Source organism: Colossoma macropomum, unplaced genomic scaffold (assembly GCF_904425465.1).
Source record: "Colossoma macropomum unplaced genomic scaffold, Colossoma_macropomum, whole genome shotgun sequence".
In the NCBI taxonomy this organism is placed as follows: Eukaryota; Metazoa; Chordata; class Actinopteri; order Characiformes; family Serrasalmidae; genus Colossoma; species Colossoma macropomum.
The window spans coordinates 29564491-29580628 of NW_023494793.1; the positions used below are offsets into that span (position 1 = coordinate 29564491).

Consider the following 16138-nt stretch of genomic DNA (forward strand, 5'->3'; position numbering starts at 1 on the left):
AGATAAAATTAAACCTGCGTAAGCCCCCCTGAACTGGACACATGTGTGCTGAAGATATAGGGGAAAGCTGCACTCCACCCCAGACTAGAACACTCGGCAGGGCGTGTTCATTCACCTGCATGAGGAAGGGTGTGTTTTTAAATAACACATACGGAAATACCTGTAGTTGCCTCAGCGCTTGGAAACTGCGCAAAAAAAGAAGAAATGCACCGAATATGCGTAACAATTCGAAGAAAGTGGTTAAAGAAGAACTCCACCAACTTTTCAAAGTTTCTGCATAATTATATGGTTATGATGTAAGCAAAGTCTGCCAGAATGGTTTGGTGTGAAATGTTCAGTTCTAGAGAAACTTACTGAGTCAGAATTGTTCACAGTGGTGGTGATAGGAACCAGACGTCCACCTCTAAAAGCACAGAAAGTCGTTACATGAAATGTATGAATACGCTGACTGATGTCTGAGACACAGTTTTATGATAGTTTTGAGAAGATTCTGTTTTTAAAACCCACTTTTTAAATAACTTCATGGCGGAGGGGTACATACAGGACGTTATGAGGCAACATAGACCCAAAAGAAAACGTGTTATTTTCCGATTTTCCCACCATCAACATTACATATAAAACACGTGCAGGTGGTCACTGGTGGATTTGTATAGTAAATAAAATGCCTAGATTTTTGTTGTAGACATGGCAACCCCTGGTTTCTGTCACCACCACTGTAAATAGATGAGTCTCATTTTACACCAAAACACTCTGAATGACTTTACATTCCAGCAATTGAATTATACAGAAATTTTTAAAAATTGGTGGAATGGTTTACTGTTCAAAACATTACAACACCGTTCATCAGTAAAGCACACAAACGCTGCGTCCAGAACCACATACTGCACTAATGAATGGACTTCTGTTTTTGACACTCTGATGGTAGTATGCAGTTTGGGACGCAGCCATAGTGTGCCGAGTGTTTCATGTGGTTTTGGACGCAGCCTATATGGCCGGGAAATGCTGAGGGTCGAGTCGAGCCTTAATGCGGATGTGACGCAGATGCAGTAGTTTATATAAAGCGGCGGAGCGCAAGGTCACGCTTTAGATAGACACGTGCTGTTGTAGTGTGCACCACGGAGCCGGGGCTGACTCTCAAATAGGGCTCCGATGAAAATAGAGACCCCCGATCATCCCGAAATCCGCTCCAGGAAGGTGAATTCTGGAGCTTTCTGCTGACAGCTGCGCTCTGTGTGTCGGACTGCATCACGTAGCCGGACTAGTTCACTTCGTCCTGCACCACGTTTGATCTCCGCTTAGAAGTTTAGGATATTTCGCTGTTTATGCGCCATGGCGGACTACCTGATCAGCGGGCAGACGGGTTATGTGCCTGAAGATGGTCTTACCGGGCAGCAGCTCTTCAACTGCGGCGACGGCCTCACATACAAGTACGGTATAGCAGGGAGGGTGTCTGTAGAGCGAGCCGGCTAGAAGAGTCAACGTCAGCGGTGGAAGCTTCACTTCTTTAGTTTTCTCAGTGGCGCAAATTGAGCGAATTTAGCTTACTGCTGAGGAGTAAAACCCTTCATACCATTTCCATGAGTGTGTTCATGCTTTCCATGCATGTTAAAATATAACATTTCACTAGTTTTAAGAAAAACAGCTCTCAGGAATCACTTTTGACACTTAAGACCATTCAGTAACGCTAACTGTGGTATCTGCGCATGCGTCAAATTTAGGTTGACAGGTGGATAAAGAAGTTACTTAGATGTTGGGAAAAAACTACACCGGCACCACCAGTTACAAAGGACAACACTTTTAAACAGATGGTTCTTCAAGGGTTCTTTAGTAAAGGCAATGATTCTCCATAGAACCCTGAGTTCTATAAAGAACCATTTCGAAAACTGTACTGTAAAGCACCAAAAAGGCTTCTTCTATTGTTACAAGCTCAACATCGTCACAGTAGAAGAACCTTTTTTTGTTGCTATATAAAACCATTTTCAAAATGGTTCTAGATAGAGCCATGTACAACACAGTCTGAAGAACCATTACAACATACAAAGAACTATTTATGCAAGTGTGTTGTCAAGTAGCCAGGCATCTAGTTCTACAGATAAATGTAACTGAGTAGTACTGTCAGCTTGTGGTCTGGCTGGCTGTCTTGAAACTAGACACTGTTGCATGTAAGTTAATAATTTCTTACAAATATGTGTCACTAGGGCAGACTTGGGGTCCCCCTGTGTGTTTTATAGCTGTATAAAGTCTTATACTAGCTGGATTGTGCGTCCTAGAATCTCCCATTCAAATGGCCACTTGGTTACTAAGTCACACAGTGATAGTCTTTCCCTGTTAAGCAGTCACGCTCCTTTGAAAGAGCAGTCTGCTGATCACAATCCCCAAACATGCACGGCTTAGGAACAAAACTGCAGGAGGACTTTGGTGCTTCTAAGCCAGAGTCAAGTTTCTCTGTTTCTCCACTGATCTTTTGTCACCTCTTTTGCAAGAGGGTTTCGTGTTTGTTTACCTGCTAATCATGGTTACGCCAACTGCGCAGAGTCTTCTGAAGTGAAATGAGGTTTCACGTTACAGATTCCATCAGTGGTCAGTTTATTCCAGAAAGTGCTTAGCATTTCCCTGTCGCAGTAGGGATATTCTGCACAAGCACATGCTATCTCGCTGGACCAACTCATGGTGCCTATCATAGAAAACCAGACTTTTTCCTTGAGAGTTTGATTTAGTATGTAAATGCCATTACATCAAAAGGTACCATTCACTCCTCAGTGTGTGTAGTATCTGTTTTAAACTCACTGTTTTTTGTGGTGTCACAGATACTAACACATTTACATACATCAGCTTTTTTAGTCTACAGCAGTTTAAATTCACCCATTCGAGCTGAAGTTAAAAGTAATGTTTAGTCATGATACAGGGCAGAACTGAGATCATTTACATATGTCGGCCTACTTAATAGTAAGCGATTAAGATAGGTTGGAAAACATGATCTTGTAAAAATGAGTTGTTTTTAGTGCCTAAAACCCCACAAACATAAGTAGACCTCTGGGGAAATATTTACTGATAGAGGATATTATGATGGTTGTTTGGCTGTAGGTTTAATTGTTTGTCTGACAGTGTTAAACATCCTCTCTCCTGTGTCATGAGGTTAAGGCCCACCCCTCATTCTTATCTTTTCTCAGCGACTTCCTGATTCTCCCAGGCTACATTGACTTCACAGCTGACCAGGTGGTAAGTACAGCATGAGAGATCATTTGAAGAATTCTAGGATCAATTCTGGAACATTTCCACACTCATTCTGTAAGCTGTAAGGTGGGCTTGATTTACATGGTCCAGCCTACACGTCACATAATAAGGAAAACATGCACAATACATGTATTTTGGACAAATGTTATGCATCCAAAATATACATAGAAGTCAAAAATATTATTAATAATTAAGTATTAGTAAAAAGTGACCAGGCCCATCCAATTACTGCCTCATTTTTTGGATTGGTTATCTCTGTAGGACCTGACATCAGCACTGACCAAACAGATCACCATAAAGACGCCGCTGGTTTCATCGCCCATGGATACAGTCACTGAGTCAGGGATGGCCATTGCCATGGCTGTAAGATTTGCACAGAACATAAATAAGAATATTTTAATTATAGCTGTAATTTTTATAGTGAGCTAAAATGTCAAGCTCTAAGCTGTTTATTTATTCCTTGGTTACATTAATGTAATTTTAATTACTATGTTGTTAATGCATTAATAAAATCATTAAGTACCATGTCATTAAGCTATTATTGCAAAACTGTTATAGTTTCTATTGTAAAGGGTTTATGTTGTGTGCTGTAGCTGACTGGCGGTATTGGCTTCATCCACCATAACTGCACACCAGAATTCCAGGCCAATGAAGTGAGGAAGGTCAAGGTAAATTTCTCCTCAGTTCTTCTTATCTGATCTGTCTTTTAGCTCATTTGCTGTATCTTTTTGCTTTTCCTACACGTCTGTTATCATTCTTTCTTTATTTGCTTGAAATTTACAAAATTTCTTTATATTACATAATCTAAAGTGTCATGCAACTTCACTGAAACTTATTTGAAACTAAGCTACAACAGTTGCAACTGTCAACAACTTTGGAAATGTTTGATGAAAGATCCATTGAGAACATGACTCATGTGGAAAAAAAATATGATTATTCTCTTGGAATAATTTTGCTTGTTTGCTGATAACCATGAGCTGAGTGAGCTAGTGAGTTAGGCAGCTAAAATTAATGACAGCTGCTTGCAAGGCTGATTATGCCAATGTTTGTTTTACTTTGTTAGCCTACTGTAACTTGATCTGTGTAGCTAAGTAAATAGTTTTCTACTCTCTTGACATTAAATTGATACACAGATGAAAATGTAGGTTAAATAACTCATCAGATGACTTTATGCAGCCATAGCAACACAATACATCACTGCTGTCGGAACAAAACCTTGTATCTCAATTTTTGTCGTTTTTCAGTTTTTGACATAATTTGAAAATGCCTGTTGTCCTTTACATTGTATGTAAATATCATGATGAATGAACCAAAAGAAATGACCCAAAATGACTTGGAAAAAAGTCTGGTTCCATTGACTCACATTAAAAAGAGAGTATGTTTTTTGCTTCTCCTGTAATGTTCTCATTTTGGAGATACATGGTTTTGTTCCGACAGCAGCGATATGAATAATACTAGGTACTAATCTTGCTTACTATTGGCATAATTGAATGTGTTCCATATGCATTTGATCATTTTTTTAATTGCTTTGTGTGACAGACAAGTTGCAAGGAACTTATGTTTCATGCAACTTGCAAACAGCAGCTAGTTGTGTGAAAGTTTACAGCCCTACGTTAAGCTAAAGCTGTATGTTATAAATGTTAAACCTTTATTGTTTTCTTTTTTTTATAACAATATAATGTTAGTACGATGAATTTTAAAATGTGTATATTCTAATAGCAAAAATGGTAAAAATACCCATCCCTGCTATTTATCTGTATGTTTATTTCTGTAATGTCTCAGTATGTGTATTTCTGTTCTTTCATCTTTAGATTTGCTGCTTTGTTGAATTCCTTAGTGATTCCTTGTGGTGTTTCCTTTAGGTGTGGGGAAAAGATCAATACACTATAGTATCACGATACTTTGGGTAAAAAAAAAAAACAAAATAATAATGTCTTATTCTTCCTATTCTTAGTCCACAAGGTGGCACTGAATTTTTTTTCCCTTTCTGGTGAGACCAAGGCTTCTATCATTGGGGGCCTCCACACACAGGGGAGCTGTGATTTGATTCCTCATTCAGGAAGGAATGCAACTGCTACAATAATATAGTTTGTGGAGTAGAGTCCTAACACTACGTTTACCACCACTGTCTGTGGCTCTGGATAATGTAACTTGATAAATACGTAACAATAGGAAGAACTTACTAGACAAACATAGATAGAATTTACAATTACAAAGCGATTTTTCTATATATATTATGATACTTGACATGAAAAAATTGCAGTAAAATTATATCATGGCTCAAGTATTGTGATAATATTGTGTCCTGGTGCCTCTAGTGATTCCTTGTGGTATTTCCCTGCCTAATAGCTGCTACCCTTGCCTTCTACTCCCATCATCCACTCTTTCCCCTATCCTGAATTCTCCTGTTTCCCCAACCCCCAGCGGTACGAGCAGGGCTTTATTACAGACCCCGTGGTGATGAGTCCCAACGAGCATGTGCGAGACGTCTTCCAGGCGAAAGCGCGGCATGGGTTCTGTGGCATTCCCATCACGGACAACGGACAAATGGGCGGCCGACTTGTGGGCATCATCTCATCCCGAGACATTGACTTCCTGAAGGGGGAGGAGCATGACCTTCCACTCAGCGAGGTAGGAGCAGCACATCCATAAGTGAGAGAAACAGAGAATAAATTACATAGCTTTGCTTTGTTTAGCATCTCCTGACTCAGAAATCCTACATTTAACAAAGAAAATCTTACATGATGCAGCTTTAACTTACATTAAAGTTAATAAGTCACAAGTATTGTTACAACAGCGACAAAATGCAGAAGTGATCCATAAAATATCTTTCTTTATTTTATGTATTGTTTGACTGATATTCATTCTGTTAAGCTGACATGCTTGTGCTTGGTCTCTCTGTTTTAGGTGATGACGAGGAGGGAGGATCTTGTCGTAGCTCCTGCTGGAGTGACGCTAAAGGAGGCCAATGAGATCCTTCAGAGAAGTAAAAAAGGTATAAAAAATGACACACAGTATTAATTTGTAGGCTAATTATATATTCGAATTTCACTGATATGAACCGACATTTCAAATATTGTCACTGTTGGAACAAAAGCTTGTGGCTCTAAAAAAGTAACGGCACAAGAGATGGAAAAAGCATTTCTACTATTCAGTGTAAGTTAATGGGATCAGATTTCATTCTAAGTTCATTTGGACCATTTCTGTTGGTCTGTTTGTTGTGAAATTGTGAGGCAAAGGCAGCTGGCATTTCCAAATTAAGACAGAAATGAATATACAAGGTTTTGTCCAGTAGCAGTGTACCCCTAAGGTGGAATTCCACAGATTTTTCTAAATTTCTGCATAATTCAGTTATTGCATTAAGATGTAAACAAAGTCACTTAGTGGTTTGATGTGAAATGTTCCAGAGAACCGAGTCTGAATTGTTCACAGGGGTGGTGATAGGAACCAGTTAAATGCCTCTAAAAGCTCCCTCACAGAACATTATTACATTAAATGGTTCTGAATGTCCAGCCTAATACCTGAGACATTGTTTTACAATAGTTGTGAGATCAGATGCAGAGCTCTATAAGGTAAAATAGTTCCCAAAGGAGAACTATTTTTTTCTGATTTACCACTAATTTGCTATTACATTCTTTGCATACAAAATCTCTTAAGACACGTAGATTTGCTGGTGATTTTGGATAGTAAATGAATCTGTGATTAAATTATGCATAAATTTGGTGGACTTTTCCTTTCAACCCTAAAGATTCGGATGGCCAGACTTAAGTTCCTCACTCTCTTAACCACATGTCTTATATATTAGTTTTGTAGTACTTTAACTATATAACTAATTGTAGTGACTTATTAATAGTAAGATTTAAGATTAATAACTGATTAATAAGCCTAGAGTTCAAGAGCTTAAACTCTGAAAGCCTGTACAGTCACATGGCCTCTGTTGGTGTCATCACTCTCTCAAACATTGACTTGGCTCAATCCTCTTCCAGGAAAGCTGCCCATAGTGAATGAGGAGGGCTGTTTAGTGGCCATCATTGCTCGCACAGACTTGAAGAAAAACAGAGACTTCCCTCTGGCCTCCAAAGACTCGCGCAAGCAGCTGCTCTGTGGTGCTGCCATAGGAACTCACAACGACGACAAATACAGACTTGACCTGCTCGTGCAGGCTGGTGTAGATGTGGTTGTACTGGTGAGTGTGTTTGCGCATGCGTGCCCTTCGGTATTTCATTTCTCTGATTTTTTTAAATGTTCATGTTAGATCCTTTTTTCCTGTCTAACAGGACTCTTCCCAGGGAAATTCAATCTTCCAGATCAACCTGATCAAATACATAAAGGAGAAATACCCCAACCTGCAGGTTGTAGGGGGCAATGGTAGGTTCACAGCACACACTAATGTGTGAATAATAGGGCTGAATGATTCAAGGAAAATTTCTAATTGTGGATTTTTTCCTGACAAATATTAAGATTGCAATTTAAATATATTTTTTAACATGTTTAAATGTTTAATTTATATTTTGACAAGATGACCAGCACATGCATTTTTTCAGGCTTGAAGCTAGAACACTGACCATATTGTGCCAGATTGCCAGTTCATGAACTGCGTTAAATTAAATTTCCCCACTTAAAACATTGTTGAATAATATAGGGTAATAATATTGGAGATAATCAAAATTGCATCTCTTGCAATTTTAAATATTGATATAAATTTTAAATATCTGATATAAAAACAATTTAGAGGTCAAGTTTTGGACTACAAGCAGTGCAAGTACTTTCAGCTATGATGCTTTGCACACAATATAGTTGTCTAAGATAAATAACAGATCTGCCTTTTACTAAAATACAAACACTGTTCTTGTAAGCACACAGAGAGGGTGACTAGCTCATAGAGATCAGTCAGACATGTCTCCACCTGCTGTTATGGCATAATAATGCTACTTTTGTGAGCCGGTTGAAATAAATGTCTCAGATGGCAACAGCGCAATTAAACCATTAGATGGCAGAAGTTGGCCAGACTTGGTACATGCTGTTCTGTACCCATTTTTTTGTATGAATGTGGGGGGAAAAGGACCTTTAGAAGTCCAAGTATCAGCCAATCAGCCGTTATTTAACCTCGGAGAACATTGAGGGTGACCCTGATTTACAATGTTGCTGAGTTGATACAGGAAAAAGGGATTGATAATGTGTAAGAACATATAAAATAATAAAAGTAAATATAATAGAAAATGACCCAAATCAGATAAGTATAAAAAAAGAAACATTAATAATAAAAATACATAAAAAAGTAGAAAATATAAAACAATAATCAAAGCATAACTAAAATGTAAAAGTTAAAAAATCAAAAGATAAATAAAACAAAAGGAGGATAAATTCAGAAAAGGAAACTAAAATGAATTAAAATGACTGAAATAATAATAAAACAAGAATATGAATAATAATTAAATAAAACAAAAATAAATGGGAAAAAAATAATTAAATAAGATAATAGTGGAAATCAAGTTAAACAGTTGCAGGCAGAAGTATTATTCTAGTACTATAATTTTCATATCTAATTATATTACTGTGTGCATTGTGAGCAACAAAATGCATTAAATTTTTGTTAAATTCACATTCTTTATTGACAGGTTAAGTCTGCACTTCTAATGTTTTCCTGTTTCTATGTCAGACAGTGACAAACATGGCAAAAATTGAAACATAATAAAATATCTCCTCTTCTACTCACAAATACACTTTCACCAGAATTTCTTTCAATAAACTTTGAGTAATATTTGCCAAATGCTTACAAAATACTTTTAATATTTTAAGCAATGATTTCTAGGGGTTAATATTCTGTTATAATAAAGCCTCAAACACCTATATATAGCTAAACAAAAAATGTAGGCGTTGGTGTAAGTGACTTTTTAAACTCTCTTTCTCTTTTCTGTCTCAGTGGTGACAGCAGCTCAGGCAAAGAATTTGATTGACGCGGGCGTTGACGCTCTGAGAGTGGGCATGGGCAGTGGTTCCATTTGCATTACACAGGAAGGTGAGTGCCCTAATCACGAGCTATGGATTCCGTAGGTGTTCAGTCCACCCCACGAAGTGTAGGTGATTTATTTATTTATTTTTTTTTCCCGCAAATATTCTTAAATTAATTTTTGTTAAATTATATCTGCTACATGTTTTTAAGCAGATGAGGGATATCTTACTATGAAGAGAATGAGAGTAAGTAGGTCTTATTTGAGATTTCAGGAAAATCTAGCTGGCCCTGACAAAACCTTCCTGTGGGCATCAGTTCCTGTGGCATCTTAAATTTTTCTTGTCTTTACTTATTCCTGTTTCTCTTTCCTCCTTCTCTCTTTTCTTTTCGTTCTCGTCATACTTTTGTGTTTAATCTCTGTACATTCTTGTTTATCTCTTTTCGTCATTCATGTCTTTTCCTGTTTCTTACTGTCCTTCGATTTCTGTCCATCCTGCCTCCTTCTGTCTTCATTTTTTTCTCACTCTCTTTACACCAAACTCCTCTCTTTCATCTGCCTCTCCTTCGCTGTCTTGCTTTCTTTCTTTATTTATTCTAGCTCCTCTTAGTGTACCTCCTGATATAAAGGTCCACAGCCCCAAAAGCCCAACCACTGTAACGGGATACTCCAGTAAGTCCCTCCTAAAACCCCTAAACCGGGCTCCTTTTGAGTCAGTACTAGGGCCCAACCGATAAGAAAATTGTCCAATACTAATTTTAAGGAAATTGCGATAGCCAATAACATCTGGCGATTTCATTTTAGGTGGTCAGACGCTAAACAGACAGTAATTTAAGTTGATTGCCTTATGATTGTTGATTGTCAGCTGTTGATTGATGGTCAGTTGTCAACTGTAAAATGATAAATGTTAAATGATTGTCAGTTCTTAGTAAACATCACACAAAATCTTAAATAAATGTTTATATGTAAATATAAATATTGTAGCACCGGGGGTGGAGCTTGCCAGAATTCATAAGGGTTATTTCAATAGTTTTCATCAGTTTCCTTCACAAAGTTTTTTTTTATTTTTTTATTTTTTTGGTTTGGACTCATTTGACCAACATTAAGAACATTAGTGCTGCTTGTTTGTAACAATATAAAAGAACTTTAGTGTTTTAGGCGGCATTTTCACTGATACCGACAAATCCGTGGAACATCAGCTGATTTTATCGGTTGGGCCCTACTCAGTACTACTACTCCGCCCTCCTTTCTTTCACAGCCTGCTGCACTGATTGGCTAACAGCTCTGCATCAGTAGTAGTAGTTGTGGCTGATGTTTGGGTTTTTGGGGTTTTGGATGCTTGTAATTGTCTGACTAACCTGTCAGCCAGTCTTTGACAACCCCTCTGTCTCTGCCTACATTACCCACAAACCCTCTGAAATGCAACTGGACAAGTGCAGTTGAAGCGCAGATCAAATGACTCTGAATAATAATATGACTGAGCTGTGGGGTGCCGGGAAAGGGTTGTCAAAAAAATGATTTTGCGGTTATATTCTGGATAGAGCAGAGTGCTACCAGGTCACATTAAACATCTAACAGATAGATCTAACACATGCAGTGATTACACATTTTAACTCATTTTTTCTTTATTTATCTTCCCATTTTTGTTTCCACTGGGATGTCCTCTCATCAATATGTCGGTGCAGACGTTAAGCACGCTGACATTTTTACTGCAAACTTCATTTAGTTTTGTTCATTGGAGGGATCGAGTCCTCATCTCATCTCATACCAGTTCAGCTCCAAACTGATCACTAGTGCGTGTTTGATGAATGTGGACTAAAGGCACATGCTGCTTCTGAGCATATGCTAAGAAAGAGGCCACATTTTTCCTTATGCATGTGTGTGAAATGAGGTGGGTATGAGTGAGTGTACAGTACTGGGGAAAAGTCAGTCAAGGAAAAACTATATATATATTGATCTGGGCGGCTCTATATAATATAAATATAAATAAAAATGAATACAAACAATTATTTTTATTATTATTGTTATTATTATTATTATTATTAGTGGTAGTAGTAGTACTAGTAGTAGTAGTATTTGTATTATTATGGTCACAAAATCTTGTGAAGTTGTTAGAAGAACACAGGTTTGATTCCTCTTCTCAGTGCCGTCCACCTATTGAAATGACTTGTTAAATTCCACCACCAGCAGAATTTCTTGCTTAGCCAGCTCATTTTAAACTTAGATCGGTCTAACCCTGAATTTTCTGTAATGACAGTGGCTCACTTTTTATTGGGCTTCATTGCCATGGCAACTTCTGTTGCACACCTAATCTTCTATGTATGGGATTTTGGATCAGAAACAGCTTTTTTTTTATAAATTGCTGCAAGTCATTGGCTGTTAACTTTTTTAATACATAAAATCAAACCATCAAAAAAGAGAAAAGAATGTTACTATGTGGCTGCCCTCTTTGTGACAGACAATTTAGTGAAATACTGCTTCTCAGCAAAGGAGCAAGAAATCACACTCTGTAAATATTAATATTTAGTGCAATATGTAAAGTAATTGTAGCAACAGAAGCACCACCTCTGTTAACACATTGGCAGTAGTGACAGTGTTGCCGTTTATAATTGCATTTCTTCCAGAAAGGTTAGCTACTCCATGTTTCTCATGATTTGCTTCTCATCAAAAACAGCTTGCATTTATATGCAAATAGTAGTTAACTGCCTTTGAAAACAAGAAGTTGCATTTGTGAAGCTGAAATTTAGTTAGGAAACAGTGTGCTTTGTGAGACAGGCCCTTGTGTTCAGTGGTAAATGCAGAGAGTAACTATTGTAATGTTTATATTTGTATTTATTGTACTGTTGATGCTTAAAAAAGATATATATCTCGTATCTCCAAAATAACTTTTAGGAAAAGGAACTTTTAGGAAAAGGAAATGGAACCAGACTCCTCCCCCCCCCAAGTCATTTTGGGATGTTTTTTTGGTCCATTCTTCATGATTTACACACTATGTAAAGGGTAACAGGCATTTTCAGATTGTCAAAAACTGGAAAACGACAAAAATGGAGATGCGAGGTTTTCTTCCGACAGCAGCGGAAGAAGAAAAAAAATTTAAAAATATATAAAATGTAAAAATTATTTATCAAATTTTTTTCAGAGGTTGCAAAGACTTTTTCGCAGTACTGCATGTGTATGAGAGTTAATCTGCTGTGGATAAGTGTACACTAATCTAATTCTCTCTCGCTCTCTCTCTCAGTGCTGGCGTGTGGCAGGCCACAGGCTACAGCTGTTTATAAGGTATCTGAGTACGCTCGACGGTTTGGAGTGCCTGTCATTGCAGATGGAGGCATTCAGACAGTTGGGCACATCGCCAAAGCCCTCGCTCTGGGGGCGTCCACAGGTAAGGCGCTAAGCAAGTGAGTCAGAAAGCAGTGTTGTGCGATGCCATAGAAGAACCTCTTTTGTTTCCCTAAAGAACCTTTCAGTGTAAGGAACTCTTTTTTAAAAGGTTTGAAGAACCTCAATATAATGTAAAGATTCTAGGACAAACTTTTAACTTCATATAGAACCTTTAAAAGGCTCTTGACACTGACAAATTTCTGTTTTAATTGTGGGAGAGCTGTGGCACCACTCCAAGAACCATTTGTGGCACCTATTTTTAAAAGCATACCCATTTCTAAGGCTTATTGCTTTCAGTAAGTATTTCATTGTTGGTATTTACCCTCTCTGTCTGTCTCTATTTCAGTGATGATGGGGTCTTTACTTGCAGCCACCAGCGAGGCTCCTGGTGAATATTTCTTCTCAGATGGAATCAGACTGAAGAAGTACAGAGGCATGGGCTCGCTCGACGCCATGGACAAGAACCTGGGCTCACAGACCAGATATTTTAGGTATTGCACAGTCAGACACACCTATGCAACATCATGATCGCTGTCCCATATTAACCATCAGTCAGTTTAAAAAAATGATTTCTCATTCACTCTCTTGAACACACATTTGTGTTCCTCAGTGCTTTCTAGAAAACCACTGTACAAATTGTTTCACTTCTAAACCTCATTGTTCAAATAACTTATCAACTGTAAGTTTGCCACACACGAAGCTTATTCCAGACTCCAGACGAGGCAATAACTAGTCTGAGAGTCTTTTATACTAAACCTTCAGATATTTCAGGTTGAGTGATCCTGTGGTGAAGTGTGTGCACAAATATTTATGTTCTCTCTCTCTCTCTTTCAGTGAAAGTGATAAGATTAAAGTAGCTCAGGGTGTATCAGGAGCGGTACAGGATAAAGGCTCCATCCATAAGTTTGTTCCCTACCTCCATGCTGGAATACAGCACTCCTGCCAGGACATAGGAGCCAAGAGTCTCACACAACTCAGGTACACATACAGCAGTACATAAGGCTATCATATACTATAGTTTCCTAAAGTTCGGAATCACTGTTAAAACTCTTTAACTGCTACAAATTCTTTGCTTTTGAATAGTTTATAGGCAGTTAATAAGTTAATGTGGATGTGTCTGGGTCGATGAACAGGGATATAGATGATTCCATAATGACTGAGAAAGCTATAAAACATTGAGAATGAATTTAATTTAATAAAACTAATTTCCAGAATGCCTATTTCAAAGGTTCAAATTCTGAAGCATAAAAACCAAAAATTATCATAAATACATTATTTATTTAACTTATTTCTAAAAAAGAAAGTACCTTTTGATGTCTAGTTTATCATATTTGTATCAACATTGCATTTAGTTATTGCTGAATTAAATAATAAATCTAGACATCAAAAGGTACATTTTTTGGAAAAGGCACTCAAAAGGAACATGCATGCATGAACAAAAACTTGAATATTCTGTATTTTATATTTTCTTTTTTATCTCCTTCTCTCTCTATCTCTCGTTTCCTCCCTGTCTCACTTTTTCTCTGTCTTTCTCAGGGCAATGATGTATTCTGGTGATCTGAAATTTGAAAAGAGAACTTTATCTGCTCAGATGGAAGGAGGAGTTCACAGTCTGCACAGGTACTGAAATGCTACACCACAGTACATTCTGAGATGATCATCCTAACTGTATGAATGATGTATTATACAAATGGGTTATTTTCGTGAAAACCGCCTCCAAACGTGCCCATAAATATTTGAGTGTCATAAGTATGATCAGATAAACAATATTCACATAATTTAGTAGATCAGTAGGGGCTCAATATGGAACAGCATTCAGAGTTGTTCATTTTTCAGTTTTTTTATTATTAATTTTTTTACCCTAATTCTCATCATCGTACGTGTCCACATATGTGTTTCTCATTTATTGCAGATATTTATTATGTTTCTTTGTTCACTTTTTTTTTGATTAGAAAAAATGGACTTATTACTGTTACTGTTAAATTGTAACTCTCTACTCCATATTTTTCTTGAAAACTGTAAGGAAGTGGACCAAAACATCAAAATGTAAAAAGAAAAATCTGGTTGCCAATGTGTAGCCATAGTGAGATAAAATTGCAAAATACTATATTTCGCAAAATATGTATATTTTAATAATTAGCTTTAAAATAATGTGACAACAGTATACAGAATGTGAAAAGAAAAGTTGAGGGAAAAAACATTATTTACAGATTTATGTTCAAAATGAGTCAGTTAAATTGAAAAGTGTTACTAAAAATACATTTACAATCAAATGTAAATTTCAGGTTTATTATTAATAACGCTAGTTATTTTTAATTATTGTAATTAACTGAGCATCCTCATTTGTATTTCCAAAAAGAATAAAGTTTTATTCATTTTCATTTTTGTTAGGTCTCAGTGTCTGTCATGCTTCAATATTTGTCATGTTCATGAGAATAACCCATATAGCTGTGAATCTAGAAGTATGGACCTATATAACTTAACCTTTTGTGCAGATATTCCCAATTATTTTAAGATAATTGACTGGTCTTGATGTTTTCTTATTTTAGACCGAAATGTCCTTAATAATCAGCTTTTTTATGTCCATCTGGCCACTTGATTTTATGTTAACTTAGCCGTTTAGTCTCACAAAGAGATTTTTGTTGTTGCCAAAGGTTTGCAACATTAGTATTGCTAATAACAGTGACCCCTAGTGGTTCCACTTCACTATTGTAGTCTTTGCTGAAATCACACTTTTGTCTGAAGATGTCTCCAGTACACCATACTTGCACAGATCTCAGTGTTTGTTATTAACATTTTTTATTCTTGTCTTTCAGCTACGAAAAACGCCTGTTCTAAAGAAGATGACTAATGCCAAGACCACATAGTCCTAGAGTGTAATAATGCGCACAAAAAAAGTCACTTTTGTATGCGGATCCACTACCAAATCTCAAATACGTCCTTGCACACAAACCCAAACTTGCTTGCACACACACACAGTGATGCACCCATCCTGCCCATTTCAAAACCTCCAACTTCCCTTTTTTGTCTTCCCAGCTTTCTTTCCTCTTAACAGGGAGAGAAGCTGTGCATGTGTCCGTGTGTGTGCCTGTGTGGACGTTAGAAAGTTTGTTTAAGGTCATGCTGTTTGTTTTTGAAACAGAAATTGCCCCAAATGTGTGATGAATTGCATTCATTATAATATTCATTATAATACATTTTTTCCACTAAAATGTTTTGTTGTCCTTTGTTTTGATGTACATGCATGGATACGCATACAAACAAGCTTCGACACAAACACTCCAACAGATCACATGACAGTCAAGCTCTGAGAAAATGGTCGGAATAATTCATGATCTTTGCAAAAGAGGAAGTAGAGCTGTGGTTGATTTCTCTCTGCTGTAGAGTTGAGACACAACTAAACAACTAGACAAATTCCAGACATATTAAAGTGCCCTTCTTATACCCTTCCTGAGATCCACATATGATGTTGGCACAGTTTTATGCACCGAAATAGTCATTAATTTTTCCCTCACTATTTTTTACCCATACAATTACACGTTGTATTTGTTACTGTGCCTTTAAGACTGATG

The 16138-nt window shown here is 37.2% G+C and overlaps 1 protein-coding gene across 4 annotated transcripts; it reads left to right on the top strand.

Moving 5' to 3' along the window:
• Positions 1-1042: 1042 nt before the first annotated feature.
• Positions 1043-15778, top strand: impdh2 (IMP (inosine 5'-monophosphate) dehydrogenase 2). 4 transcript variants are annotated; one of them, XM_036579103.1, is made up of 15 exons: positions 1043-1427; positions 3171-3219; positions 3496-3597; positions 3828-3902; positions 5584-5865; positions 6142-6229; positions 7221-7420; positions 7512-7602; positions 9158-9253; positions 9786-9857; positions 12424-12567; positions 12913-13057; positions 13401-13544; positions 14103-14186; positions 15383-15778. In XM_036579103.1, exons 1-15 carry the CDS (start codon positions 1330-1332, stop codon positions 15402-15404), a joined length of 1692 nt encoding a protein of 563 aa, XP_036434996.1. In that variant the 5' UTR covers positions 1043-1329; the 3' UTR covers positions 15405-15778. The 4 variants fall into 4 exon arrangements, with proteins under 4 accessions (XP_036434996.1, XP_036434998.1, XP_036434997.1 ...); XM_036579105.1 differs by having other exon boundaries at positions 1045-1427; positions 5659-5865; XM_036579104.1 differs by lacking the exon at positions 9786-9857 and having other exon boundaries at positions 1045-1427.
• The last annotated feature ends 360 nt before the right edge of the window (positions 15779-16138 follow it).